The sequence below is a fragment of the Gambusia affinis genome, linkage group LG17, assembly GCF_019740435.1.
Source record: "Gambusia affinis linkage group LG17, SWU_Gaff_1.0, whole genome shotgun sequence".
Classification (NCBI taxonomy): Eukaryota; Metazoa; Chordata; class Actinopteri; order Cyprinodontiformes; family Poeciliidae; genus Gambusia; species Gambusia affinis.
In genome coordinates this window covers 15688928-15716783 of record NC_057884.1, presented here as the reverse complement: position 1 = coordinate 15716783, position 27856 = coordinate 15688928, and the positions used below count along the sequence as shown (strand labels likewise).

The window sequence follows — 27856 nt, the reverse complement described above, 5'->3', positions numbered from 1 at the left end:
CAGAGTCAAAGTGAACAATGTAAATAGTTTTATTAATAATTATTTTTCCATTTGCAGCACTGTATCTATATCCCTTTCCTTTAATACAGTATGTGGACAGCTAGCCTTGTGTGTGTAGGAGGGAAACTCTGTGTGTGTGCGTGTCACACCTCTCAGACCTCGTCTACACACTCTGCACAGGTTGAGAACTGCTGCAGTGCAACAACACAGTATAATAAAAGCAACAGAAACAGAGGCAGATTTAGTCACACCATAATGAACGGGGGAAAAAAATGTGCAAAAAGCAGGATGAGAGATAGAGGACACAAATGCATCATAAAAACATGTTCCATCAGCAAAGTTTAATTCAACTTTATTGCATCCAACTTAATAGTGAATCCACAGAGACTCTAGTAATCTTGATCAATTAGTTTTTATTGGAAATTACTTCTTTTGAGGGTTTCTAACATTTTATGACTTACAAAGTTGGGGTGTAATTGGCTGAAGTTCGTATGTAGGGCTGAAAGCTTAGAGTTAAGTCTTTTTGCTGTGTTGTATAAAATATGAAACTGTTAGGAAAATAAAATGTAATCTTAAAAATTTGGATGTAGTTGTAAAACCCAAAACTCTCTTAGGAAAATTTGTATAATAAAGTTTATTTTGTAAAATTCATTTTTACCAATTAAATTTATATTAATTGTAGTGAAATGCCACATCTCTAATTTCCATCAGTATTTTTTCAACATGGAGACGGCAAATCAAACAGACTGCAAGTAATTATTTTCTTATCCTTCCTTGTGCATCTCAGAGGTGGGATAAAATTAAAACCGCTCTCTCGATTGTCATCCAAGCATAAATCCCGTTATAGACCACAATCACAGTCATAATTTCACACGAAAAGCAGTGGATCAAAGAATAATTAATAGGCTTCCAAAAATAAAATAATTTAAGCAAATTTTAAAATATATATATATAAAAAAATGACAACATCTTCTTCAGAGTGCAGTGCTCTGGGACTGTTTAATCACTCGCCCCCTGGTGGTATGAATTGACAAATGCAACCGCCACCAATCAGAAGCATCATAACAGCCAAACCGTAGACATACAAATTACACTTCACCTCACAACAAATCAGTGATTTGTTCATTTTTTCCCACCAAATCCCTTCATGTGAACATTTTACACTCATCATTAAAGAATAAGTTCAGTAGCGAAAGAGACAAAGGAGGCTGGAACAAAGCTGGAACGAAGCTGGACCTCGTGAATGCCTCTGTTGGACTTTTCCCCCTCAAATGATGAGGAAACAACGGGTGAAAAAAATGACTGAAGATTTCCTATGTCAGTAAATGCAATGTATGAACCAAGAAAAAAATGCTTCAATGCATGCAACATCAGCATCCTGAAAACAATAACAATATCCTGCTTTGGTGTACTGCAGGTGACTGCAGGACGCAATGTAAGGTCAAGGGTTACAGAGCAACAGCAGAGAACTCAAATGAGCAAAAGAAAGTTTCTTGAAAATCAATTTTAGTTGAAGCTGAATGTCGTCAGAATTCATGAACAAGCCAATCATATCCGAGACGATTTTTAATCAACGTCTGAAACAACACGAGTTCAACTGGGACAGAGTAGACAGAAGACAGAAAACAGAAAACAAGGCATGGCTATTAGAAGGTTGGATGGTAAACGGACACGGCAAACACAAATAAAATCTTAAAGGAGTGCATTAGGAGATAAACTCTTCCTGCTCCTACCCACTTGGTTTTTGCAGATCCTAAGGAAATCTCATGATCCTATGTAGTCATGTTGCTATGATGGGGAACAGACTGAAGCTGAAATAAGAAAGAAATGCTGAAACGTCAGATTAAGATGAGGGCCAGGGCCTGTGTGTCTGGGAGGTGAACTCGCAGTAAGGCACAGTGCTCTGCGCATGGTCCATGATGCTCATTCATTCATGAAAGCGATGGATATCAATATTAACTAGAAAGAACAGTTCTGGTCAGAAGTTTACATACAATCATCATGGGATCAAATTACATTTTTTAATGCATTTTTATTTGAACTATTCTGTTGTTTAATAATTTTTAGAAATTAGGAATTAAATTCAAATGTCACCAGTTCAAAATTTCACAGATTCAAATATATGCTTATTAACAATTTAAACGAAATGTGGTCAAATACTCAGTCTGAATGATACCAGAATCTTGTTGATGGTTACAGAAAGTGTGATTAAGCTGAAAATCGCAAAGGGATATGTAACCAAATATTAATGGGGTTACATGAGTATGTATAGCTAGATCTTTGACTCTTTGCTGATTAGACAATCCGCCATAAAGTCAACAATTTGCACACCCAATGCTTATTCATTCGAGTTATATGTTGCATAACCTTTCTAAACTGGAAAATTAGGAGCTTAAATAAATAATAAAAAGTCCCAAATTAAACATAGTGAAGATAAGTAAACTTCTAACTTCTCTTACAAGTTTACTTATCTTAATTTATCCCTCATCTTAATCTGACGTTTCAGCTCCTGTTCAATTCTTCTCTGTTCGGTTTCAATTTATTTTTTTTTTGGGTCAATCAGCTCTCCTGGACATTGCAGAATCTGCCTCTTAAGCACTCATCAGGACATCCTTCTGTCAAGTCCTTTTTCATATGCTTTAGGTGAACACAAACAAAACAAACCAACATACACACACACACACAGACCCATCCCAAGATGAGCAAAATCTACCTATTCAGACAAAACCTGCACAATTTGGCCACATAACCATGAGTTCAACATGCAAACCAGAAAAAAAAAAAATGCGTTATTTAGCCCAGGGTTGACTTTATGCTGTTGCTTTAATTTGTGTTCCAGCAGCCAATATAAAATGGGTTCCACAACTTTGCTTTGATGGACTCCTTATGCCAATGTAGGATGGATTTGGATGGACACGCAGCATAAAATACAAGTTCTATAATCTAAAATATGTAAACATCAACTTAAAATATTTGGTATGTTGCTGACATATTTTAATAAATAAATAAAAACAAAGCTCTGATGGCTTGCAGCTGATTATTGCACTGCAGATGCTGGAGAGTTATTGCACATTAAAGCTGCAACCACTGGTCTTGTTTAACATGTGTGTCCTTTCCAGCTGCTCTTAAATGGTTCCCTTTTAGTAGAAATACACGGATGCTTTGGAGAGCAACAAGGTCGAAATGACTAATGTTTTAGGTAATTTGAACTTCAGATGGTGTGGGAGATTATGGTTCGTCACTTTCTGGCTAGTTGTGCAGGTTAAGTCAAAAGCAGAAGTGCCATCTTTCACAAGATAATCTCACTATAACATAACATGATAACATGAACAGCGATAACTTAGGTGCACAAAGGTCCCTTCGATGTTCTGCACACTTCTTATGCAGGACTGGTTTCACAGTTCTCTTCAGTGTCCTTTTAAGTTTGTATTAAATCTGTATTTGCAAGTTGTTGCCTTCTGGATTCCAGGCAGCCTGTGTGCCTTATTTCTTGCTGGGAAAGCATGTTGGTAAGGGGTCTCCAAGATCGGTGTTACAGTGAAAGGATGTTTGAAGTTCCAGAAAGAACCTGGTTTCTGTGGTTGGTGCCTCTCTTTTTGTCTGCTGAGGTAGCGAGAGAGGTTGCAGGGGAGATTTCAGCCGGGATGGATGGAGCAGAGCATATCCTTTTGAGCGTGCTGTCCATACATCTCTGTTTTTTTTTTCTTTTTTTTGTTTGTTTTTTTAGAACTTTAATGAGCAAAGTAGCTTTGAGCGTATGTGTGTGTGCATTGGCCTTTGGAAGCATATGGCTCTTACATTAGCATCCATGTACATGTTCTGCTAACCTGGTCAGGCAATGTTGTCCTCTTTTCTTTATTGAAATATGTCTGCATGTCAGTGTGTGCACAAGTTGATGTAGTGGTCTGTCAGGCCGTCACAATTTGTGCTTCCCCGACACTATGGATCGGTAAAGCTCTTCGTCCAGATGCACATAGCGCCCTCCGCTGGAATCCAGGAAGAACAGTTTATCTGACACAACAGTGGGATTAAAACCATCATGACGCAACTCTGTCTTCTGGAATTTAAACGTTCCTGGAAAAGAGAGACAGAGGAAAAGTGTGAGGTTGTTCAAATATAAATTTAGATATTTTTTGTTTAAATCAGTGTAAGCTGGTTTTTTTTAGTGTTATTATTTTGTTTTTATTTCATGGTTTATGCACATTATTCAAGCTCAAATTCAAGACTAAAATTTTCAGAATTTTGCGGAGCATGTACACTTCACCTACACTGCACATGGATCCTTTAGAAAATAAAATGAGCAAAAGAATACCTGTCTTGTTAACTTCTGGAAGAAAGCGAAGAAACACAGGTCTGGCATAAGGAGGGAGAACTTTCTCCATGTCCTTACACAACATCTCCAGGTCTGTGGATTGGGACGGATCAGCGATGGCTGCCATTCCAGCCTTTCCTTCTGCTCCTGTGCACAGAATCAAACATACAAGATGATTAGCTACCAACAACTGTAGAGATTTTGGTTCAGAAGCAACCAAAACCCTTTTTTATATTTTCAAACCGTACCAAACTAATCACCTCTAGGTCATACCTTAGTGAAGAATATACCTCCATTTTTACATCCATCTAGATATTTTCTGTACCTGCATTGTCTATATTGGAGTTGGACAGCTGGAGTCAATACGATTAATCCATTAAAACAATAGAGGAAAGAACCCGCCATGCTCATCCTCCTTCTTCAAATCTGCTCATCCAATACTCATACTGAGCACATTCTTGATGTAAGGCAATGTAGAAAAGTGTAATAGTTCATTTGCTAACCTTCCTGTTTAACACTACTGATATCCTGTGCTCATAACTTATCCATTTTGTAAAAAATGGATGAACATTTCACTTCCAGATTTGTAAAGATGGTGGTGACATGACTCAAAAGTCTTTTATTATTAGTAACAAGGGGTCCTAAAAAGCATTCAGAGTGGCAGGCTGAAAAAATATACAAGCTACACTTTTAAAATGTTATTTGTAGAAATATTTGAAAACAATAAAAACACCTTTTGTCTGTATTCCTCTACTTAATTTGCCTAGATCGAGCCAATACATTCAGGTTTGTGGGTCTTTGTACTGATTTCATTTTGGCACAACTAACAAATTTAGAGACATGTTAGACATTTTCTTAAGACCTTGCCATATAATGTTGCCGGTATTCCTTGAACAGGAAACATACAGTATGAACAAAAGCCAAGCAAAAAGGTTTACCTGGGATTTCTACTCCATAAACAACCACATCTTTCATCTCAAGCAGCCTGCTTAAGGTTCCTTCCACCTCGGTCGTTGAGACGTTCTCTCCTTTCCACCGGAAAGTGTCTCCTGTTCGGTCCTTGAAGTACATATGGCCGTACTTATCCATGATCAGAACATCACCTGTTTGGAGGATTTAATAACAGTTTATTCAAATGAGGTACTTCAAACATTACAGTACAATAATATGTGCTGGAGGAGGATTCTAACCAGAAAGATAGGCGCTATCGCCCTTCTTGAAGACACTATTAGCAATCTTCTTGTTCGTTGCCGTTTCGTTAACGTAGCCATCAAACCTTCGAAGGGGATCGTTCTGAATGATCTTCCCAACTAGCTGGCCAGGCTCGCCTTGAATAAGAGAAGAACCAGATTACTTCATATTCGCTGGCATTTTTGGTAAATAATTTTGCTACATTAAAGTTGGAAACTGTTCATGTGTGAAGAAGAAATGAACTTCCAAAACATTGTTATGAGTAGTGCTGCAACTAACTATTATTGTGGAACGTGATTATGCTAACGTTACATTTTAAAAGTACAAAACAAATAATTCAAATCCTTTTAATCCTGCTGAGTGTATTATTCTTTCAGAAAATGACCTTTTTTAGAGTTCGTATACTCCAGTTAACAATAAAATCAATTATTAAATTAGTTGACAGTTATACTAACAATCGATTCATCTAATTAATTATTTAAGATGCATTATTGGGTTGGTTCATATTTTCATCAATAATCCAGTTTTTATTATTAACTATTTTGTATGTGAATATACAAACAGGCACATCTCTGTCTACAGTTTCTTAAAACAACAAAAAACCAGCAAATTTTCATTTATGACTCGTAAAAGTAAAAACCCCACCAGGTTTACAAGGAATGCAGACACCATCAGGTCCTCGTATGAGCTCCATAGTCTCCTCATCAACCCTCACCAGCCTGATGGGATAGATGAAGGGCAGAATCTGGCTGTTAAAGCCACATGCGCCAACCTAGACGGCAAAAAGAGGTGTTGTTAATAATAATACTTCCAAGGTGGCCAAGAGATTCAAAAACACATACATACAGCGGAAGCTGCTATGTTAAACGTATGATGGCGGACACTAAAAGGCAAATTTACGGGAATTAAAAAAGGCCAGGCTGGTTCATTTTTGCAGTGGATCTAGGAGGAAGGAATGTGGTGGCAGTGGTAGCAGCGATTCCACTTCATGTGAATTCTCTAGTGTGCAGCTGTGTGGCTTAATCCTCTGAGAATCTGAAGATAGACTGGCCATACAGGACTCACGCCAAGGCTCCAAACTAATTATGCTGACACTGTTATTAAGCAGGTGCAATTAACAATCCATGCCCATCATGCAGATAAATACCAAGTCACACTCAGGTTTTGGCACCCAGTTGTAGTATGACTCCTAGCTAGGACACTATTCACATTGTGCACAGACTCAGCAGTGCTGGGAGACTAAAGTGAGTTGGGAGTTTTTCAGGCTCCAGTTGAAATGCCAGGATTTCACATAGCTTAGTGTCATATTTAGTTAAAAGAAGGAGGAACAACCAGGAGCGACAAAACAAAACAGGCAGTAGTTTAAAGAGTCTATGTTTCTCTATTATAGAATAGTCGCAGAGTAACTTATAAAAAACTTCAGGGTTTAGAACCCAGACGTGATTGGCTTTACATAATCAATAAAAGGCCCACATGTGACTGCTAAGCTGATAAATATGCTTTTTTTCCCCCTCCACCACAACAAGGCTAAAACCTATGGTGCATGTGATGAAACCTCTGTATTATTAATATGACGACTCTGCATGTTGTGAGGAAACATGCTTGTGCAGACAGGATTCTTTGTGGTGGTAGCACTGGGGTCAAGTCAGCCTGGAAAGAAAGGAGTACAAAGAGCGTAGCAGTCTTATCTTTGCCTTCACAGTGAAATCAGGTTTGTCAAATTTGCTGTGATTCAGCAACGTTCAAAAGATTATAGAGGTCCAAGGTTGTTCTTTAACCTGGTGCAAAGGTGGCCTGACAATGCTGTAGACAACGGATCTGCAACATCTACGAAAGGATGTGCTCCTTTCTTAGAGGAGTATTTAATTACACTATTTTACAAATCAATTTTGGTTTTGCTCATTCCATTCCCTTTGTATTTCAGAGTCTTTGCGGTATTTATTTTATGTTATTTTCATTAAAGGATTCTCACTGCTTCTTAGCAGGTTGTGTTCCCACCTTGTTTCCAAAGTTGCCCAAGCTGCAGTTGCACTCTGTGGCTCCGTAAAACTCTGCAATCTGTGGGATATTGTAGCGCTTCATGAATTCCTCCCATATGGACTGGCGCAGGCCGTTCCCCAGCGCCATCCTCACCCGATGCTGACGTTCAGAGTCTCGAACTGGCTGGTTCAGTAGATATCGACAAATCTCTCCGATGTACTGCACAATCTATATGTTGAATATGGAAATGGGAACAGAAATGATTCCAATGATTAATAGCAATTCAATTAGGTTGACAAAAAGCTGCTCAAATATTTTGAGGAATATTTTCAGGAAATAACAGAGTGACTCATGGTAGGAACTTGTAAATGAAATTAGTCTTACAGTGCAGTTATATTTGGCACAGTCATCCCAGAAACGGGATGCAGAGAACTTCTTTCTGATGACCACAGTCATTCCATGTATTAGGCACTGTCCCACTCCCACAATGTTCCCTGAGTAAGAAGAATCACACCGTCAGTCTTTTTGTACGAGGTCATCAAAAAATGGAAAAGCTGAAATTGTAGATGCAGCTCAAATGAACATCAAAATTAGTTTAATTCTGTTTTCCTTCTTGGACATTTGAAACACACATTGTGCTGAAATCAACATGATGCCAAGGCTCTTCAGAGGAAGTGCTGTAGGTGGGTAAAACTAATTTGGCTCTGTTTGTACAAGGACTCAAACCAGCATGGATGTGACGTTTCTACAACTGTAACCCAACCCACAGCCAACGACTGCAGCTCTCCCTCATTTAGTTTGATTTGCATTTGAGGCACAGTGAAAGTCTACTTGTAAATCCTCCTTCCCATCAGCCTCAATGTGAGAGACTGGCTGGACACATGTTTTTGTTTTCACCATTTGTTTAAATTGTTTTTATACAGTAGACAAAAGGGAAGTAAAAGAAGTAAACTTACTCACGCACAAATGAAGTGCAAAGCCAAATCAGTTTTAAACAAACATACCTGCAGAGTGATAGAGCGGGAGACAGTCATAGAGGACATCGTCTGGTGTCATCCTAAAGCCGTAATATACCAAAGCAGCCATGCGGTAGTACCTGAAAACAAGAATGGGGTTAGATATCAGCAAATCAGTGCAAATTTGAAAATGCAGCAAACTTTACTTTATCTCTGTCTCCTTCTGTGCTAAGATTATTTGACCTATACACAACATGGATCTAAAAAGAACAGCTGCAGTTCCTGTGTGTCTGTTTGCTGGCCAAACGCCTGCTTCCTACCTGCTGTGCACAACAATGGCAGCTTTAGGCATTCCTGTGGTTCCTGATGTGTAGATGTAAAACAGCCGATCTAAAACAGAAAACACAGAAACAGAAGATAATATCAGGTTGATATTGTGCAAATGTGATAAATGTCCAAGAATTTTTCTTCAGCTAAATTTGAACTTCTGAATATATACACATACACGGTGTTGCACCTTAGTGTTGAACCTTTTCTAAAAGGAGTTACTCACTTACTCACTCTTGATCAGAGCAGAGATGGAATTGAGCAGTGAATCATAGTAATCCCTATCCTCATAGTCTGATTTTATAACCTGAAATATTAAACTCACAAGGATTGAAAAAAAAACTTAGCAGAATAATTTCAAAAAGACTTTTACAGATCTGAAACAAAGTCACAGTGAAAAATTGTTGTGGCTCCGTGTGAGTAAAGGTCAGGTGGAAACGTTACGTCCTCTCTTGAATTGCTTGGTAGACAGAAATTCTTTGTGTCAGGTACTTTATGTGAGAACCAGATTAGCAGTTAGAGAGCAGTTGCTATTTAAATGTAATGTTTATATGAAGCTTTGCAATAGTATCCATACCATTAGTGTATAAATGCATAGATACATTTATACACAAATGGACTATTTATTCATTCAGTGGCTTTTGAAAGCAATTAGCCTCACTACATTCAATATTTTTTGGTTTCAGAGTGCCAGGGGGATGTAAACAAAAGTACACCACAGTTTTTAATATTTTTTTTACTTTCTCACTCGACTCTAGTCATATAGGACCAAAACTGAACTTTTTGATGAACGCTACATGTACCAGAAATCTAACACTGCATTTCTCTCTGAGGGCAAAACTATGTGTGCATGCATTTTGTGATATTTTTGGGTCCCTCTCTGGACAGCCACAGGTTGGCTAACTTGTCTGTCATGCCACCCCAGGCTCCAAAAGTATGTTTGCTGAAATAAAGCCATTTCTATCCGATGTCTCTAACTACTAGCAGCTTCACTGTTTTCTCTACCTCTCATTTGCATACAAGCAACAGTGCTGCAAAGTTTTCCAAAATTAAAAGTTTGTATGATAAACTTGTACCTTATCATGCTGAAATGTTTGGAATCAGAAACATAAGATACATCTGAACAAAGTGAAACATCAAAACAACTCCCAACAATGTAACAAAGGGCAGTTTGTATAAACTTTGTCGTAGGTGAAGACAATTCCGGCTGACGTTGCGTGTTCACCTGTGAAGCAGCGATCTGGCCGTTGAGGCAGGCGAGACGAGGCGCCAGCCAGCAGGGGCTCCAGGCACTCTGTTCCCTGCGGTACTCGTTTGGGGTCCCAGTCTCCAGAGCAAAACATCAGAACCGCCTTCCTCATCATACTGTGGACCTCTGACACCGCTGTAAAAGAAAGAGAAAAAATGCCTTGAAGTACTGTGGGATAATTATCATAAATTAATCGATGATGCAGGGAGAACACATGATATGAGGTCACAGAAGGTTAAAAAATAAGCCCAGAACGACTCAACTAAAATCAACAGGAGAAAGTACCGTGTGACAATGAGTGTGAAACTGAAACGTCTCAATGGTTTTTTCATACTGCATAAACAGAAACAGTGTACGTGAAGCTTTATGTCCTTCTGGCTCAGTGTTGATGATGTAAGCATGATGCACCATAAAAATGCTGCAGTTCCAATTACTTAAAGGCATTAAACACATCACAGGCTGAAGAACCAATACAGAGAGAGCTTCATCAATCTCCGATTGTACATTTCCACTCTCTTTATAGATGTTGAGGTCAAGGCTTTTTTTCCTGTTGAACCATAGATCCAGTAGTAAAACAAATCTCAAATGAATGTTACATTGCATGTTCATGTAATATGCAAAAGAGGGCCAGTCTATTAAGACATTGTTGATTAGTAGATAACAGATAATTAATGCAATTTTAATTAACGAGTGAGTCAGGCAATGCTTCTGCTGAGTGACTTTTACTTTTTAGCTGTTTTAAACTGGTAGAAAAAGTCACATTCAAATACATAATGTGTTGCATGTGTGCACATACGCTTGGATTAAAAACATTCAGCTGATTTTGAAAAAAGTTGAATGATCAATAAGGGAATGTTGAATATGCCTGACCTTTATTAAAACATGTAAGGCTTGAACATTGTTCTACACATTTCTGTCACCATCATCAGTTGCTGATTATCACTTATCAGGTGGTATTCTTGTCAGACCTTGAATGCCACACATTGGCTATAAAGACAGCTCCACTGACTGATACTGTGGAAATACCTCCTCAAATAACCATGTATCTTTTATGACCTCAGCTGCTTTCTCCCTGGACTCACCTCTCTCATTACAAAGGAAGAAGAACAGCACCCATCAGCATAAGTCAGTACTGTGCATGCAGGCGGCTTAAGGTGGCTATAGAACATTAGCTCTTCTCTTTATCTTACCATCAGAAAGCTCTGAACCAAACACCACAGCCTTGGCATTGGAGATGGTAACACAGTGGACTAGAGCATCTAGTCTCAAGTTGAAGTTGATGAGAGCAGCTTCAACTCCGATTTTAGCCATTCCCAGCCAGAGGCCCACATACTGGGATCTGTTCTCCATGAACAGGGCCACCACATCGCCTTCCTTAAAGTGGGAACGACAAAAAACACACTTGCTGTCAACCTACAGTATACATGCCACTTTCGTTTCTCATATTTTATCTCGTTATAACCACTAATTTCAATGTAGTTCTAAGAAAATAAAAAACAAAAAACACAAAGTAGCACACCTAAGACAGAAAGAAATTCTATATGGCTTTCAAATTTTTCCTACAAATAAGAATCTGAAAAGTCCAGCCCTTCCCTGCTGAAGAATAGCACCCCCACAGCATGAAACTGCCACCACCAATTCAGAAAAGTGTGGCATGCACTTGTACTCATTCGTTCCACTTTGATGCTCCAAATTAAATTCCAAGTGACACAAATTCCCTCCAAAAGTTACCTTGTGAGGAAATAGAGTCAGTTTGTGTATAATTAAAAATTCAATTGTGATATTGATTGCGATGAACCAGTTTTTTCATCACTAGTCTCTCTTTCAGGTCTGCTGCCTAGTTGTTTAGAATCAATATGTACAAACAATTGGGCAATTATACTATTGGAAAACTGATTTTAAATCCAGGGCACCTAAAACAGTAGAGCTAACTAAATAAATAGTGCATCAAGGCAGACCTTTGTGATTGTGAAAATGCTCTGGACAGAACTTTACGGCCTAACACGTCACCCTAAAAAGATGTTGGCAGTATGATGCTGTGGGGATGCTTTTCGTTTGAAGAACAGGCAACTCTTCTCAACTTTTTCATAACGAAAATTATGAACACTATGCCTTGGTTTCCTTCTGCCTCATGAATACGTATGACTTTGTGTTGACAGTACGATAAAATAAATACATACTGTACATTGAGGTTTGTGGCTTTTAAATTAATCTATTTTTAAAAATGAAAGTAACAAGTTTTACAAATGATTTCTAATTCAAGCTTTTTTTTTTTTTTACCTTAAAGCCACGATCCAGCAGCAGGTTGGCCACGCGGTTGGAATATTCATCCAACTGTCGGAAAGTCCACCGCTCTCCGGTCCCCTCAAAGATGAGAGCAGTTTTGTCGCCATAGCGCTGCACAGTTTCCGCAAAGATCTTAGGAAGAGTGTTCTTCTCTCTGAGATGTCGCTTGACGTTCAGCTTCACGCGCAGTAGCACGTAGGCCGCACTTTAGGAGAAAAATACAACACACCTTAGAGTTACAGCTTCAGAAATGATTTTGTTATACTACAAAGATAAAAGTCCTCCTGCAAAAGAATCCTAACCTACACATAATATTTAACAAGAAATATATTAAGTATACTTAGAAGGTGCAAATATACCTTTAAGTTATTGTTCATACATAATTAGACCCATTATCGACACACATGCAATTCATAGCAGCAGAAGTAAAATATTGTAATAAAAATATCCAGGGGGCAAAGTCTGACTAAATAGTAACGCTCAGTACTCTGTATTTATTACACAGAAGTACAAGCAGAAGCCATGGCTGAGTGATGTAAATAATTACATAAACCTCATAAAAACCAACAAGCCAAGCAATTTCATGGCTGTACTGTGATCTTGGAAATGTTTATCATTGCATAAGGGATTGGTTTTATGCTTGTCAAGATAAATGCAGTTTACTGTAGTTCAGACATCTAATTTTCACTCACATCTTTATTGGGATTCTCACTTTTGCAAAAGAAGAAAACTAATAGTAGTAGTAAGCTGTTTAGTGTAGCCTTTTTAAGCTAATTTTCTACTGCTAATGCAAAGTTTAGGAGAACACATAAAGACACCACATACATTTAGTCATACACTGTAGCATACCACTATTTGTCACAAGTGCAGATGTGAACAAAATGCCAATGGCTTGTCAAACTACATCACACAATACCATCCAAGAAGTCACAGTGGAAATGTTAGCCACAGCACAGGTGAAATTGTTGAATTCTTAACCTTGGTTCATGGAAATATTCAAAGTAATATAGTGAGTAGAACTAAAAAGCTTACCAGTTTTATCAAAAGAAGATGCAGGTTTGTGTATATGAAAATGAGGATATGCACCTTATTTTACATATACTAATCAGAAATATGCACCATTACTAGTTGGACCACTTTGGTGTGTTTGTTTGGAGGAGGTTTTTAAAAGGACAGGTTTTTGTTTGGAGTTTCCTGTTTTACTAGTGAGGGGTAGGAAGTTAACCACAGCATATTACCATAGTAACCTTTAACTGTAAATATTAGCTCAAGGTTCACACATTAAATAATCACTGTCTAGCTGCATTCTTGGCATTTTTTCCATAGAAATATATATCAAGTTACCACCTTGGAAATTATCAAGTGGCCCATCAATATTTCTGCAAATGAAATCTGACCTGAAGATATGTTTTAGGCTTGCTATTAAATAAGGAAACGGGGCTTCAGTCACTTGCAAAACACAACTTTTGATTTTATGTAGTAGACCAAAACAATGTGGTAGCATCATGCTGTGAACAGACCCTTTTTTAAGCAGGAACAAGTAAAGCAGTCCAAGTTCATGTGAAGAGACTTGGAAGTGCATTCAGAGTAATGCTATAGGTCAAAGTTAATTTGTGGTTGAGAATCAATTGCAAGATTTGCAAACTGATGTTTACAAGTGATTTTCATCCAATCTGGCAGAAGTTGAGATATTTTGCAAAGAAGAACGTACATCACATCACTGCCAGCTGTAAGGTAGGGGGGTTGAGGGAAATCGTGAGGTGACAATTTCTAAGAAAACAAAACAAATTAAAGAACTGTGAATACTCTTGGAATTCCCTGTGAAGGAATCAATAATCAAAACGGCACTTTGCAATTATGTCCTGACAGAGAGATATGAGAAGTTAATGTTATCTGAATAATTAATGTGATATCTTGATATCTGCAACTCATTACCGCTAGATTAAAATGTATAATTTTATAAGACAAATTTTCAAAAGAGAGGGAATATATAATAGAAAAGAAAAACATTTCTAACTTGTCAAATATTTGTATTAAAGGACAATTGATGTTACTTTATATCAGAGGATTTTCCTCTGGTTTAAACAAGCAAGCCCTAAATATAATTCTTGTTTCATTATTTGACATGTTTTAAAGCTGCAGTGAACGATTATTATTTATACAGGGGCTATTAAAGGTCGGTCGTAGAAATTCCAATTCTGTGTTGTAATATATCAAAACGTGGTATAATTGAGTACATTTGACATATAAATATATGTTTTATGCTTACTGTAGATCTCTGCCAATTGTTTTGACAACAATATCCAGAAAGCTCCATCCTCCACTTCCAAGGTAGAAGATCAGGACGGCTGGAAGAACCTGGTACCAAGGCAGGCCCACCAGCAGCCTCAACACAAACAGCAGGACTGTGCAACATGCCAGACGCATCATCCTGATGGGAAACACACACACACACAAATATACATATAACTACAAATCAGAATCTTTTCAGGCCAAGCATTAGACCACTTACACAAATACTGCTTGTAGAGTATCTACACCGGAAGGATTTTTTTGAGTTTGCGCTGCCATAGATCCAAAGAATGTTATCGACTGTGATTCTGTTTACACATCCTGTGCCAAGTTTGAACTACTAACTTAGGCTTGGTGCACACACTCCTTTACAAAAGTATTTGTATCTCTCAATTCTTTTGCACACAGAGCAACACATTACTTCTAAATAGAAGAAAAACCGTGCATGACTTAAACATTTTGCACAAAAAAAAATCTTGAAAAGTGAGGCATGCAATACTGGTATTATTGGATTTGTACTCTGGATCAATACTTTTAGAACCATCGCCCAAGTAGGTGGTGAGGGTGTGTTCTTGCATTATTATGCTATTAACATTATATTATTTGAAAATGGTCTCAAAACAACAAAATTATCATTTATCACTTTTGAAGGCAAATAATTGCTCTTGATTTCATTTAGCCATATCAGAGAAAAAGGGGACATTTATCCTACATTTAGCTACATCCATCTTCCCTTAGAGTAAATTATGCCACCACCATCAACATTCACAGTGATAATGGTGTTCAGGATGATGTGTAGTGTTGGTTTATCCACAACATTTTGCATCATAATAAATTCTAGCAAGACATCACAATGAATGGTTCATAAAATTTGCTTATGTGTAGTAATAAAATAAACTGTTAAACGAAATACACAGCTTCCTGAAAAAATCATTTACTTTTCTCTTGTAGCTGAGAAACATTTAAGACCTTGAGGAAACCCTACTTAAACACAAAGCATCTGAAGTGTTACTGATATTAGTGGCTACGGCTACTTGGTAGCAAGGAAATAAGATCTCAGTCTGTAAATAATATGTTTACATCCCTGCTTATAAGAAATTTACCGGCCCTAGTCTTGTCTCTTAACTACCCTAAAAAAAACGTACATTCAGTGATAGCTTGCTTTTTTGCTTCAAAATTGTGATTGTGATTTTTATCGCTAAGCCGAAATATAAAACCTGAACAAGCTCCGTGTCATATCCTAATTTTACATCGCTATTAATAACGGTGGAGATTTGAGAGTGACTCAGAATCACAAAGGCCAGAAAGGTAGCAGCAGCCACATGACGGACGGAGACAAAAGCTTCATCATCCGCCGTTGTTGAACCCGGAAATTTAAAAGCGCCGAGCATCATATTGCGGTGGGGGCTCTGGTACGGAGAGGAAGGCTCAGCCCACTGCTGGTAACCTCTCTAACCAGATGCCATGTGCGCTTCAGATACGGCCTTCATTTCTGAGCCGGTCGGTTTGTGTTTATTGTATTGTAACACGATGAAACTCATCGTGGTAATGGGCTTTTCTACACTGGCAGGATGCGCTGCGTAACGTGCGCGCCTCAGCTTAAGGAAGCGGATGGACAGCACGACAGCAGCAGCTGTATCTTTCATGATGAACAGGCATGCGGTCTCCATATGCATAATTTACCTTTTAAGGATCTAAAGCTGCCTGAAATTACAGATCAGAGTGAACCCTTTGATTCATATAAGTGGGTTAATCGCTCATAATGCCGAAAAAGTGTATGGACTATCTTCCTTTCTCCCAGGGAATAAAAACCTGATCACCAATCCGCGTAGTTGGCGCACACCAAGCTCCTAGTTGTGGTACAGGGATGAGGATTTTTTTTTTTTAACGTACCTTGCCCCCTTCCTCTCACTGCTACAGCATGTAGGTGCTCAGCAATCCGAATGTGAAACTCGTTGTGGGAGATTCCACCTTGATCGGCTTACAGGCCAGCCTGGTCGCTCCCTCCGGCTAGATAGAGATTCAGAGAAACGCACCCAGCCAGACGCTCGCACTGGGCTCTCCTCCTGTGGTCAACCCCGCAACGACCTCCCGCTGCTGCTGTTCAGAAAATGCCCGAGCGATGCGCGTCGACTTTGACCCCGCGATCATCATCAGGATCACAATAATTTATATTATCCTTCGAGTCATTGTAACCGGTGAGTTCACAAGCAGGCGTAATTCAAATGACCTTATAATTTTCTAAGAGGAGCCCGCCCACCTCAGTCAGCGTCAAATCAGTGAATCAGGAATAAACGCTGACAGACGGCTTGAGCGGACCAATAGAAAGAGAGGGATGATATTACGTCTCGTCCGGGAGAGGTGGGGTTTGCTGCGGTGTGGGAGAGGAAATGCGGCTCTGCTTTTGGCCCGGCAGGCTAGGGGTCCGCTCCTTTTTGCCTCGCCGGCGTGAGGGATGAGTTTAAAACTTCCGTTTACAGGAAAAACGTGGCAGGCGACAGGTTGACACTACAAAACCTGCTTTTACACACTCGAATTGCAACAGAAAATGTTAAAATTAAAATTTTCTGACTTCTCACAATGCTAATTACAGAACTATACAGTCACAACATGGTGACAGTTTCAACAAATATGTAAAAATATATACATATATTTTATAAAGTATATATTCAAAGCACATTAACTTCCAGGTTTTTAAGCCTTCTTCACATGTAAATAAATATTCAAAAAATAATAATCTTTGTAGGCCTATTTGTCCTTCCTAAAATATTATTATCATTATTGTTTCTAGAAATTTCTTTATCCATGCAAAAGAAAAATAGAACCTTGACCCATAATGTTGTAGTAAGTGTGTCAGTTCTGTAAGTGATAATGCAGTCCCTGAACCGTTCTCTATTGCTAATGAACTGTCAATTTGTCTTAACCCCTTTCTTTATCCTAGACAAGGCCACTAAAAGAGCGAGTAGTTTCCTACTAACAATATATACTATGTTTATTTTTTCTTTAATGTAAAAAGTACTCTGGGAGTAGGGTTTCTATTCTTTCAAAACGTGTAAGTCAAAAGTCATGTTAAATCCACAGGGATTATTCATAATAAAGAATCATGTCATGTCAACATTTGCCATGTAAGTTAAGTCAAAGTAGGTGTACTGGTTGTTAAGTCAGTGCAGAGCGTCTGGAATACACCCATAGTCTCATTTCTCATGGGGTACACCGTCTGTACACCCAGTGCATCCGCTATATTCTCTGGCTTTCAAATGGTGAGGACCCAAACAGCCCAACCCACGCAGCCGTCTCCACCCGGTCAGACCATTACAGTGTAAAATGAGTCCTGCTTCACCATGCTCTGCTCCACTCAGTCACTACTGCACTGTCAACAAAAGAGGCCAACAGATTAACAAGGAATGAGGCAGGGCAGGATGTTGAAATGTGCTAATTAGAAGAACCAGTTTCTTCCCCTTTTAAGACCTTTAACCTGGAAATTTTCAAGCTGGCAAAATGCTGATCTGATTGCAATCTCAGACAGTTATTAGAAAAGTGCAGTTATTTTTAAAGCTTTTCTCTACTGTTGTACTTTATTATAAAATGTACACTTTAAATCAGGGGTGGGCACTCCTGGTCCTGGAGGGCCGGTCTCCTGAAACTTTTAGATTTATCTCTACTTCAACACACCTAAGTAGTGACTGCACTTGGGAGGTGATTCAGCTGTTGGATTCAGGTGTGTTGGACCAGGGAGACATCTAAGAGTTGCAGGACATCGGCCCTCCAGGACCAGGAGTGCCCACCCCTGCTTTAAATTAAACACATCTAAGTAATAAAGTATCAATATTTACTGCAGAATTACATGGAAAAAAAAGGTTGGTAAAAAGAGCTTTGATGAAAAATTTAGCTAATTCTGCTTATTGTGCATTTGGGTCAATTACATCACAAGAGACAAGAACCAGGCTCATTTGTAAACAGAATGAACAAGAGATAAGAACAATTTGAAGACGAGTTTTAAAGTGACTAGCAATAAGAGTTTAACTCTGATGACCGCCAAGCTTTGCTTGATACTACAATGATGATAAAGTTAATCTGTGACAATGATTGTCTTCAGCTTCTTAACTGGTACAGATTTGTTTAATTTGCTACTTGATTTTTTTGTGTGCTTATCACTTGCCCAATGAATAATCAGTGAATTCTACTTGTGTCATGTTAAATAGATACAAGTAGTTTAATCCCATGCAGACTGAAGTTTTACCATTTTGGCTTATCCTAACTACTCTCTTTCAGACTGCCTAGCAATCGGATATTTTTCTTCCATCTGAATTTAACTGGAATGATCCTGTTTATGTAGCTATCCTGGAGCCGCATAAATGATGAAGCAACCGGTATAGGTTAGGGTTCATGATAGTTATAGAAAGGATTTTCAAAGAAAGTAGCGTGTGATGCATAAGTTGCACAGAAAACATTGTTGGAATTTGAAAAACATCCTAAATAAACACATTGAGGGTACCAGATGGTTTTGCTTGTGTTATAAATTGTGTATTTGGCCACTTACAAATTTCCTTTGTTTTTGCTTTTTTAATACATTTAAATGTTTAATGTTATTAAATACATTTTAGGGCTGAATATCTAAATGGATTAATTGTCAGCTAATCAAATAATTGTTAACTGGAGAGACTCCAAACTATGCTATTCTCTGAAAAAAAAAGCAAAAAAAAAACCCCAAACATATCCAGAGCAGTAATTAGGCTAAACTGTATAAAACTAAAGATATTTTCCACTTAAGATAAAATAAAATAATTAGATTAGTATAGATGTCATGTCAAGCAGAAGGGGCTGAGCTTTTCACATGTTAATGCTAGAAGTATTTTTTTAGCTGCAGATGAACAGATTGCAATAAATTATCAAATGTACACTAAATAAATACCAACTGCATTTTGGAAATACAATGTTTGTTTTCTTATTTTAAAAAAATATTTGATTTATTAATGCCTTTCCAACATTGTATAAAACAGGCGTAAGTGATTAAATTAAAAATCTACAGAATATGTGCCACTTTTTATCCAATCAATCATCAAAATAATTGACGGTTTAGTTAATAGCAGCACCAACACATTTTAGTATAAAAAAGTAACCTACAAGGAGTAGCTATCAAGTGACAATTGTATTTATCAGAAAAATTCATGCAACACTATTTTAAATTACGAATTAACTGTGATTAATCACATTTTTTGTCCAAAGGGCTGTTTCATATAACTAGAAACCAATTAAGCCGAGATTTTCCAGTTTTCCAAGCCTCGATTCGATTTTACAATATCATTAGCGCAAGTTACCATGGCGATTTATTCTGTGCAGCTAGCCTGCTCCAGACTAGGTTTAGTTAATTCTGAAGCCTTATTTGTTCTGTCAGCGGTCAGAAACCAACGTGTTTGGTCCGTGATTCCGTTTTCTTATCCGTCTGTTATGGTCTTTCCATCACCCTGCATTAAAAACCTCACTCTGTTTGGTATTCAGTCGAGTAACATCATCTGACTATGTTAGAAATAAGAAAATAACTTTAGTTTTGACATATAGCCAGTTTAAATTACACAATATTTTAAACACGCACATAAACATACCTTTTGTTTTCATCAAGGGAGTTGCTAATAAGAAAAATTTATAAACTCCGTTACAATTTATCTTCCGTCTTTTGATTGCCGTTAAGCCGCCCTTACGCTAACAGCTAAACAATAAATTGCCCCTTCAAAACAAAAGCATCGCAACTAAAACAGGAAGTTAATCATAGATAAAGGTAATTAAAGGCGAGGTAGTTAGGGACCTTCTAAGTTATTAGAACAAGTCATGTGCACATTGTAGTCAACATTTAATCCACATATTTCCAAAATACTGCAAAATGTTCTATTTAATCCCGGCCTGTTATATTGTTTATCTCGATATGCGGAACAAAAAAGAGCGACATGAACGAATCTGCTATCAAATGCAATGCTGCAATGCAAAGTAACATAGTGGATCATTTTAACCATTTGCTTTATTGTTCTCAGGAACTTCCCAACATTGAGAAATGCTTAGTACAAGAAGTTTCACATTTTACATAACATAAAAGAAATGTGACATGTCTCCAAACACATTGCCTAAACTAGCAAGGTTGCAGAAGGTCTGTTGCAACAAAACTCTGGATCTGTACTGCAACAATTTACTAAGAAAAAAAAAAAGTAGGACACTACACAATCTTTAGTTTTACATTACCCATTTCAAATAGCTCGTTGTACTTAGCAACAAATCTAATCATTAATCGTTAAACCATAGAAGTGAGCAGATCACACTGCATTTATCCTCATCATTCAGCACAGGAACAAGCAGTATTACTCTGCAAAGAAATTATGCAGTGGTGCAATCATAAGAATATGAAAAAAATATGAGTTCCACCTTCCAAATGACAGGTAATTTGTATTACTCACTGACATAAAAGACATAGAAGATTAAGTTTGTGGAACTCCTCTGCTGATACCAGTTAGACAAGTTATCAATAGACAGATGAAACCACTCCCATAAGATTAAGCCTTTTCATTCAGCACATTTAAAACAACAGACTTATTTTACTAGAGAGCAACATAGGATTTTTAACAGGGTTGAAATTTTTGTTTATTTATTTGGGGTTACAAAAAATAAACATCACTCAAAGACCTATAATAAATCTATTCAATCTTCATCTGAAGTGAGAATGCATAATAAATATCCAAAATGACAATGTTTTGTATTTTTTATTGCACATTAGATATTGCATCAAGAAAATTACACTGAGAACAAAAACATTTTACAAAATCAACAAGTGACGTCACTGCAATCAGACTTCTCCAAACTTTATGCAATTCAAAGCATGAAAGAAAAATTTCTTTAAATTACATCACAAATAAATTTACAATCTCACACTTTAGACCAGCTGGGGGTTGGGAAAAAAAGTCAGCATGCATGTTGTTTCCAACAACATGCATGCTGCATTCTGCCCAATTTCTCCATGCTATTACTCAGTTCTCTTATTGTACATCTGTTAAATTCAACTAACCCTCCTCCCAAAAAACAAGAATAAAATTGATAAAGTTCAAAAATTGCAAGTAATACCCCATTTAAATGAAAATATTCTTCTTATCTTTTATATTCTTTAACTGGTTTCATGAAGCATTTATGTAAAGAATTGAAAACTTTGTGAAGTTTAGGTTTCAGTCATCGAGTTCAAGACCAAAGTGTGCATAGAGATCTCGCGTGGTGGTCCCCCTCAGAGCAGCTGCAAGACACACACACACACCACACACAGGTTACAGGGTCAACTTGCTCCGCTCCACTTTTCAAACAATCCACTAAACACTGACCAGACCAAGATCACAGCATGTGAAATCCACAGCCACTTTGAACATACGCCTTGACAAAACAAGTGTGTTAAAATGTTACCACAAGGACACAAGCTTTCCATTCTTAACTATTTAGGTACTTATCTTAATTCCTTTCAGGAGAATGCAACTGTTTGCTTTTTTGCAAATTATTTTAACACAACTTCAACTTTAGCATTTGATTGTAAGAACAATGACCTGATAGAGTGCACTAAAAGGATTGTAGAGGAGGTTTGCTGTTATTGCTGGTTTATAATTAACCATAAATCAAGTGAAAAAAAAATCAAAAGGACATCAGAAACTGAAAAAAGCCATTTAATTTAAATTACTCAATAGTAAAAAACAGTAAAAAAAAACTAAACAGAAATATTCAAATGCGATTTAAAACTAAAAAAAGCATGAGTAACACAGTTCAGGTTATATAACATTATTTAAACTTTCATTCCCTTCCATCGATCTACAATCAACTGAAAGTGTTGACTTTATCTCATGATGACCACCTTGGTACCTTTCCACAATTTCTTATCTAGCATAGTCAACAGTTAACATTTAAATATCAATGTCAACATTGACCTGGAATATACATAACCTTCCGTTCACTTATGCAACTGACTCCATTGCTAGTATAATTACCGTAATATGCTATTTAAGAAGTACCATATATTGTGCTACAAGAAAGGGGAAAACTGACAAAACAGAATTATGAACAAAGTGAGAATGCCAATTTTCTCAAAGTAAGAGAGTATGTTTAATGCGAGTGTTTGCAGATTGATTTCAATGGCACTACATCACTCCTGTTCATCGCTCGTATTCAGTGCAACAGCTAATTTTCTCAATGTTCCTAAAACGAATAGTTAAGTGCCCCTACTGTATCTTGGATAGTAATGTTGATGCAACTTGCCTTCTCACACATTATTTCCTTCCAGTCTTCATTTCAACAACAGATAAAAAAAAAATGTTTGTAGAGATAACAGCAAGTTTAATTGAAAACACAAACATAATCAAGGCAAAGATTAAACATAAACTCTTAAAGCAAAATAGACTAACAGAAAAGCGAGAATAGATAAAACATACTGATAGAAACTGTTTTGAGAATATTTGAGCTGCACTCCATAAGTTTTTATAGAATAGGTTGTTAGAAACCTCCCTCAGAGATTTTGGTCCATTTTGACATGATAATCACAGTTACTGCAAATTTTGTGGCAGTGCATCTTTGAAGCAAATCTCCCATTGTATCACACTCCAGAGGTGTAAAGTAAGACCAATGTCATCGTCAAAAAAACTGTTTGAAATAATTTCTCCCATATCACTACATCATCACTATGCGGAACTCTTGATACAATGCAGAATGGATCTGAGGTTTCATGTTTCAGACCAGATTCTGGACCCAGAATCTTAATCACACAGCTGAACTCAGATTTTTTAGACAATGCAGTGTTTTTTTTCTATCTTTTCTTACTCCAACATGGTTAGCTTGTGTAAATCACAGCCTCAACTTTCTCTCACTATCTAATAGGACTGGCACCCGGTTTGGCCTTCAGCTCATATAACCTATCTTCTTTAAGTTATAGCTAATTGAATTTTGAGAAATTCTTTGGGATGCTTGGGATTTTCCATCACATTGAACTGCAGTAGTGCACCTGTAAAATAAGAAGTGCTTGAAAGTATTTCAAGATTTGTAGTAGAATTGCTGACATAGCTCTTAATGGCCTGAATGAGCTCTACAATCCCAGGTCTTTGAAGAAGGCCAGAATCATTTTGGCTGATAATAGCTTTCCTTTGTGGCCAGAATGCTCCACTTTACCTTCTGGACAGAGACAATGTGATACTGTTAAACAAACACGCTGAAAAAAAAGTACTATTCCAGCAGCTATTGCCTTGTTGATTCCAGGCCCACATCATTAGAACTAAAATGTACTTCTCTCTTTTTTTGTATGCATTTCTATCTTTTTTTTTTTACATGTCTTCACTGCTATCTATACAACAGATTGCTCGTTGGGGATAATAAAGTTACTTGAATTTACTTCATCCACACAATTGCTGGTCATTGGACATGTTGGACAATTTCTCTTCTTTGGACCCTTCACTAACATGCCGCATTCATGCCAATTCTGATAGTCAGTTTGAATTCAGATTCAAATTCAAAGCACACCAAGATCGATTTTTTCCAACAATTTTTATCTTATTCTCTTTTTGTGATCCAACTTCATGTGTACAAATGTAGCTGATGAAAAAAATAATGTGTCAAAGAAAGATTTGGATGTGGATGCTGCTAATGTCAGCATATTGAAAAATATAAATTAAAAGTGTTTTGTTTAAATTATGAATGAAAAGAAACCAATAATTAATAACAAAAGGACAACTATCTTTAGAGGCTAAACAGGGCATCTTTTATTTTTCACCCTGCCCTCAAACCCCGTCCCTCTCAGTATAAGAACATACAGTACAACAGTACTCAGTGTTTAAGTGTAGACTCTTTGTGAAAGTGACAGATAGAAAGAGCAAGAAAGTGGGTGTGGGGTGAGAGAAGATAGTCTGTGTTTGTATTTGTACTGTATGTGGATGTGTGAGTGTATGAATATATCTATGGGGACAGACAGAGACAGTACTTGTTTGTCAGTGTGTGTGTGATGTGAAAGGCCATCATTGTGTCAGAGGGGAAACACCACCTCCGTTGACTAAGAGGTCATTATCATCTCAACTCTTCATTGTACTTGGAATTTAAAGAGATAGGAAGCTTTTAACTCATAAAACAGAGATAACTGGACTTTTACTACTTGTTATCAATGCAGAAGAAATTAATAAAAGGGGAATGAAAGGGAATACACATTTTTTTATATTAGTGGCTGAAATACAAAGATATAAACATAGAGAGCAAGAGTCAAGCTGACATGTCTATGATTCACCATAACTTCCTAATATTGTGAAAGGAGTAAACTTCACCCGGTTTGACCCTACCACATGACAGTTATACACAGTATAAATATACTATTGTTTAAAAAATGGTTGTTTTAACTGTGGACTTAACATTACAAAATAAATGACTAAATGCATAAACACATGAAAAAACTTAAGACTTAGCATTTGGAGCACCTGTCACAAGAAAATAAATATGCATTTCTGCTGCCCTCTAATGGCTGACTGTAGAACCGCAAAAATCAGTCCTAAACTATTCACATGCGAGTAGGCAAAATTAAATGCTAATTTGCACTTTTTCTGTGACTTAATTTCCTGTCAGGTTCCATGTGTATACTCCCATTTTTTCCAGACATCTACTTCATGGCTTGCTTTAATAGTAACAACATCACAGGATACAAAACTTGAGAATCAGGACAGCAGATAAATCTGTCCACCTGGGAGCTCCAAAATGGAATAAAGAAAATAACATTTTTGAGAAGAACTGAAGCAGTGTGTGGGAGCAATGCAGTCTACAAACTTGATTCACTTAATTCCATCAAACTAATATGTTTTGCAAAGATGCATAAAAATGTTTGACCCAAGTAAATCAACTTAATGTGCAACTTTACCAAATACTAAAGAAAATGTATAAACACTTAAGAAATCTTAATAAATAAATAAAAAACTTTTATCTCTTACCAATCTAGAATTTAATAGATAAAGATCAATTTGGTAAACCTAAAACCTAGAACAGAAACAGTTAATTTAAACTAAATATCAGACAGTGAATGAAGAAAAGAAATGAATGAATCTTCCCATATGGCATAGGCAACATCTGGATTCTACTGTATATTTGATAAATGCAAACATATTTTACAGACATCTGACTTGCCCTCTTCTCTATACTTTTAATGTTTTAAAAACAAATGTGAAAATGTCTTACCGATGCGGCCCAGAAGCGACTGTCCAATATCTTTGATGTCATTGTATTCATGCAGCTTATCTATATGTTGGTCCAACTCTTCAACTCTACATCCCCTGCAAAAACATTTAATGTTGGCCTCAAACAAAGAAATTTTTATCTGATTAATGCTACTCATGAATATTAAATTATTACAAGAGTAGAAAACACAACCTTGTTCTAAGGTATTTAATGATTAAATGTTTGAATGGAAATCTTTTAACTTCATGTGCTACCAAAATTTTACCAAACAATTATCATATGTCTTAGACATACCACTGAGGTTTGACTTGACATTTATAAAATACAAAGAAGAAAACACAGCTGTACTCACTCTTCCTCCAGCTGTGCAATCTCTGAATCCAACTGCTCTTTCTTCTTCTGCAGTTCTGCAACCTCTTCTTCGGGACTCACTTTAGGGCTGTCTGGTACTTGAAGCTTTGAGGTTCAAATCACCAAAAATAAAAACTGAATGTATGTGTGGCACATGAAGCACAACATTACTGTTTAAATGTTTAAAAGATAAAAAGCTACTTACAGGAGATTTAAAGTGGGAATTGACCTTCTTAAACTTTGAGAATGGAGTTCTAGATTGAAAATGAATAAAAAAGTGATATATTTTACAAATAAATATTAAACAATTAAAATGTATATTTTAAACTTCTGCAACTCCCGTAACTTTAGCATCTGTGACTATTGTCAACAGGTTAAGAGATTTCATAACAGTAACGTAGTTTTTTATTTGCAACACAAAGGCTTTTAAGAATATTACTTTCTGGGTTTAATTAGACTTAGTTTTCAGCTAAACACATCAAAACAGGAACACTTTGCCTCACTTGTGTAATTTCTTATGTATTTTTAAACATCGTTATTCGATTGCTATTATTTAATGAGTGCTTATTGGTGTGTTTTATTTGCTTTGCTACTCACAACAATAAACTCCCCAAAGAGGAATAAAAATGCTACTTGTGCAACGCCTTCATAACAATAAAAAGCATAATAAAATTAAACAAGCTATGTCACACAGAACACTTAGCAACGTTAGCTCCCTTCAGAGCTAAGCTAGCTGTCAATTACCTCTTTTGTGTTTCTTTCTTTAGGTGCTTTTCCTCCCCCGTTGAAACACTGTTTGCACTGTCAACTCTTTGCTCCGTGCTCATTTTCTCTGAACTTCAAGAGAAACACTTTCATTACCGTTAATCTTTCATACAAAAACACAAACAATAATAACAGGTTTGCAGTTCGCGGCTAATGCTAAACAGAACCCATAAAGTTATTTGATTGGATGATGAAAGTAGAGGCGGGACTTGGACAGCGGAAATACAGAACTCAAACCAAGTTGTTTGAACATAGTTTCTTTCAGTCAGAATTCTGACTTTTTTTTGTGAAAAAAGTAACAATACAACTTTTTTCTCACACCCATGAAAACCTGAGCTGTAGACCATACATTTATATATTATGTTATATACTAATATGTAATATATTATGTAAGATTTATATAATGTAATATATTATGAGCTCTTTTCTGAAATGAGTGATAAAGAGTTGATAGATTTTTTTAGTTGATCAAATTTCAAAGCAATTTTTAATCAGTAATTCATAATTTCCTGATTCTATTTGGTATTAATATGTTGTGCTAGGGGAGTACAATTAGCCTGCACAAAACAGGAAATGTGAAATAACTTTGTATTGCTACTATGCACGACGAGAAAGCTGAACGGGGAAAAAGTTAACTAATAGAGAACTGCAGCAAAAACTGAGGGTTTAGGGCCAGGTTTTCATAGCATAATTATTTCTTAACACACTACTGAGGCAAAAAAAAAAAAAAAAAAAAAAAAAAAAAAAGGTTTAAAACCACCAACTGTACATATTTCTAAAAAAAAAAAAGAAAAGGAAAGGAAAATAAAAGAAATGCATTTTTTTTTGTTTATTTATTGCATTTGAGACTATATTAGACTGTTTTGTACTTTTTTTATTGCTTTCCATCAGATGGCGCCAAAGACCTCACTAACCTTTCTTTCACAATGTTGAATT

General features: G+C 36.8%; 1 protein-coding gene across 3 annotated transcripts; it reads right to left on the bottom strand.

Moving 5' to 3' along the window:
* Positions 1–13: 13 nt before the first annotated feature.
* Positions 14–27111, bottom strand: slc27a4 (solute carrier family 27 member 4). Of its 3 annotated transcripts, none has more exons than XM_044095932.1 (14): positions 26900–27111; positions 14571–14732; positions 12296–12506; positions 11206–11389; positions 9992–10150; positions 8760–8829; positions 8488–8579; positions 7868–7977; positions 7502–7711; positions 6149–6275; positions 5503–5640; positions 5251–5415; positions 4313–4459; positions 14–4074 (listed from the first exon to the last, which is right to left on the bottom strand). In XM_044095932.1, exons 1-14 carry the CDS (start codon positions 26980–26982, stop codon positions 3917–3919), a joined length of 2016 nt encoding a protein of 671 aa, XP_043951867.1. In that variant the 5' UTR covers positions 26983–27111; the 3' UTR covers positions 14–3916. The 3 variants fall into 3 exon arrangements, with proteins under 3 accessions (XP_043951867.1, XP_043951866.1, XP_043951865.1); XM_044095931.1 differs by lacking the exon at positions 26900–27111 and adding an exon at positions 20197–20281; XM_044095930.1 differs by lacking the exon at positions 26900–27111 and adding an exon at positions 16487–16847.
* Positions 27112–27856: the final 745 nt, after the last annotated feature.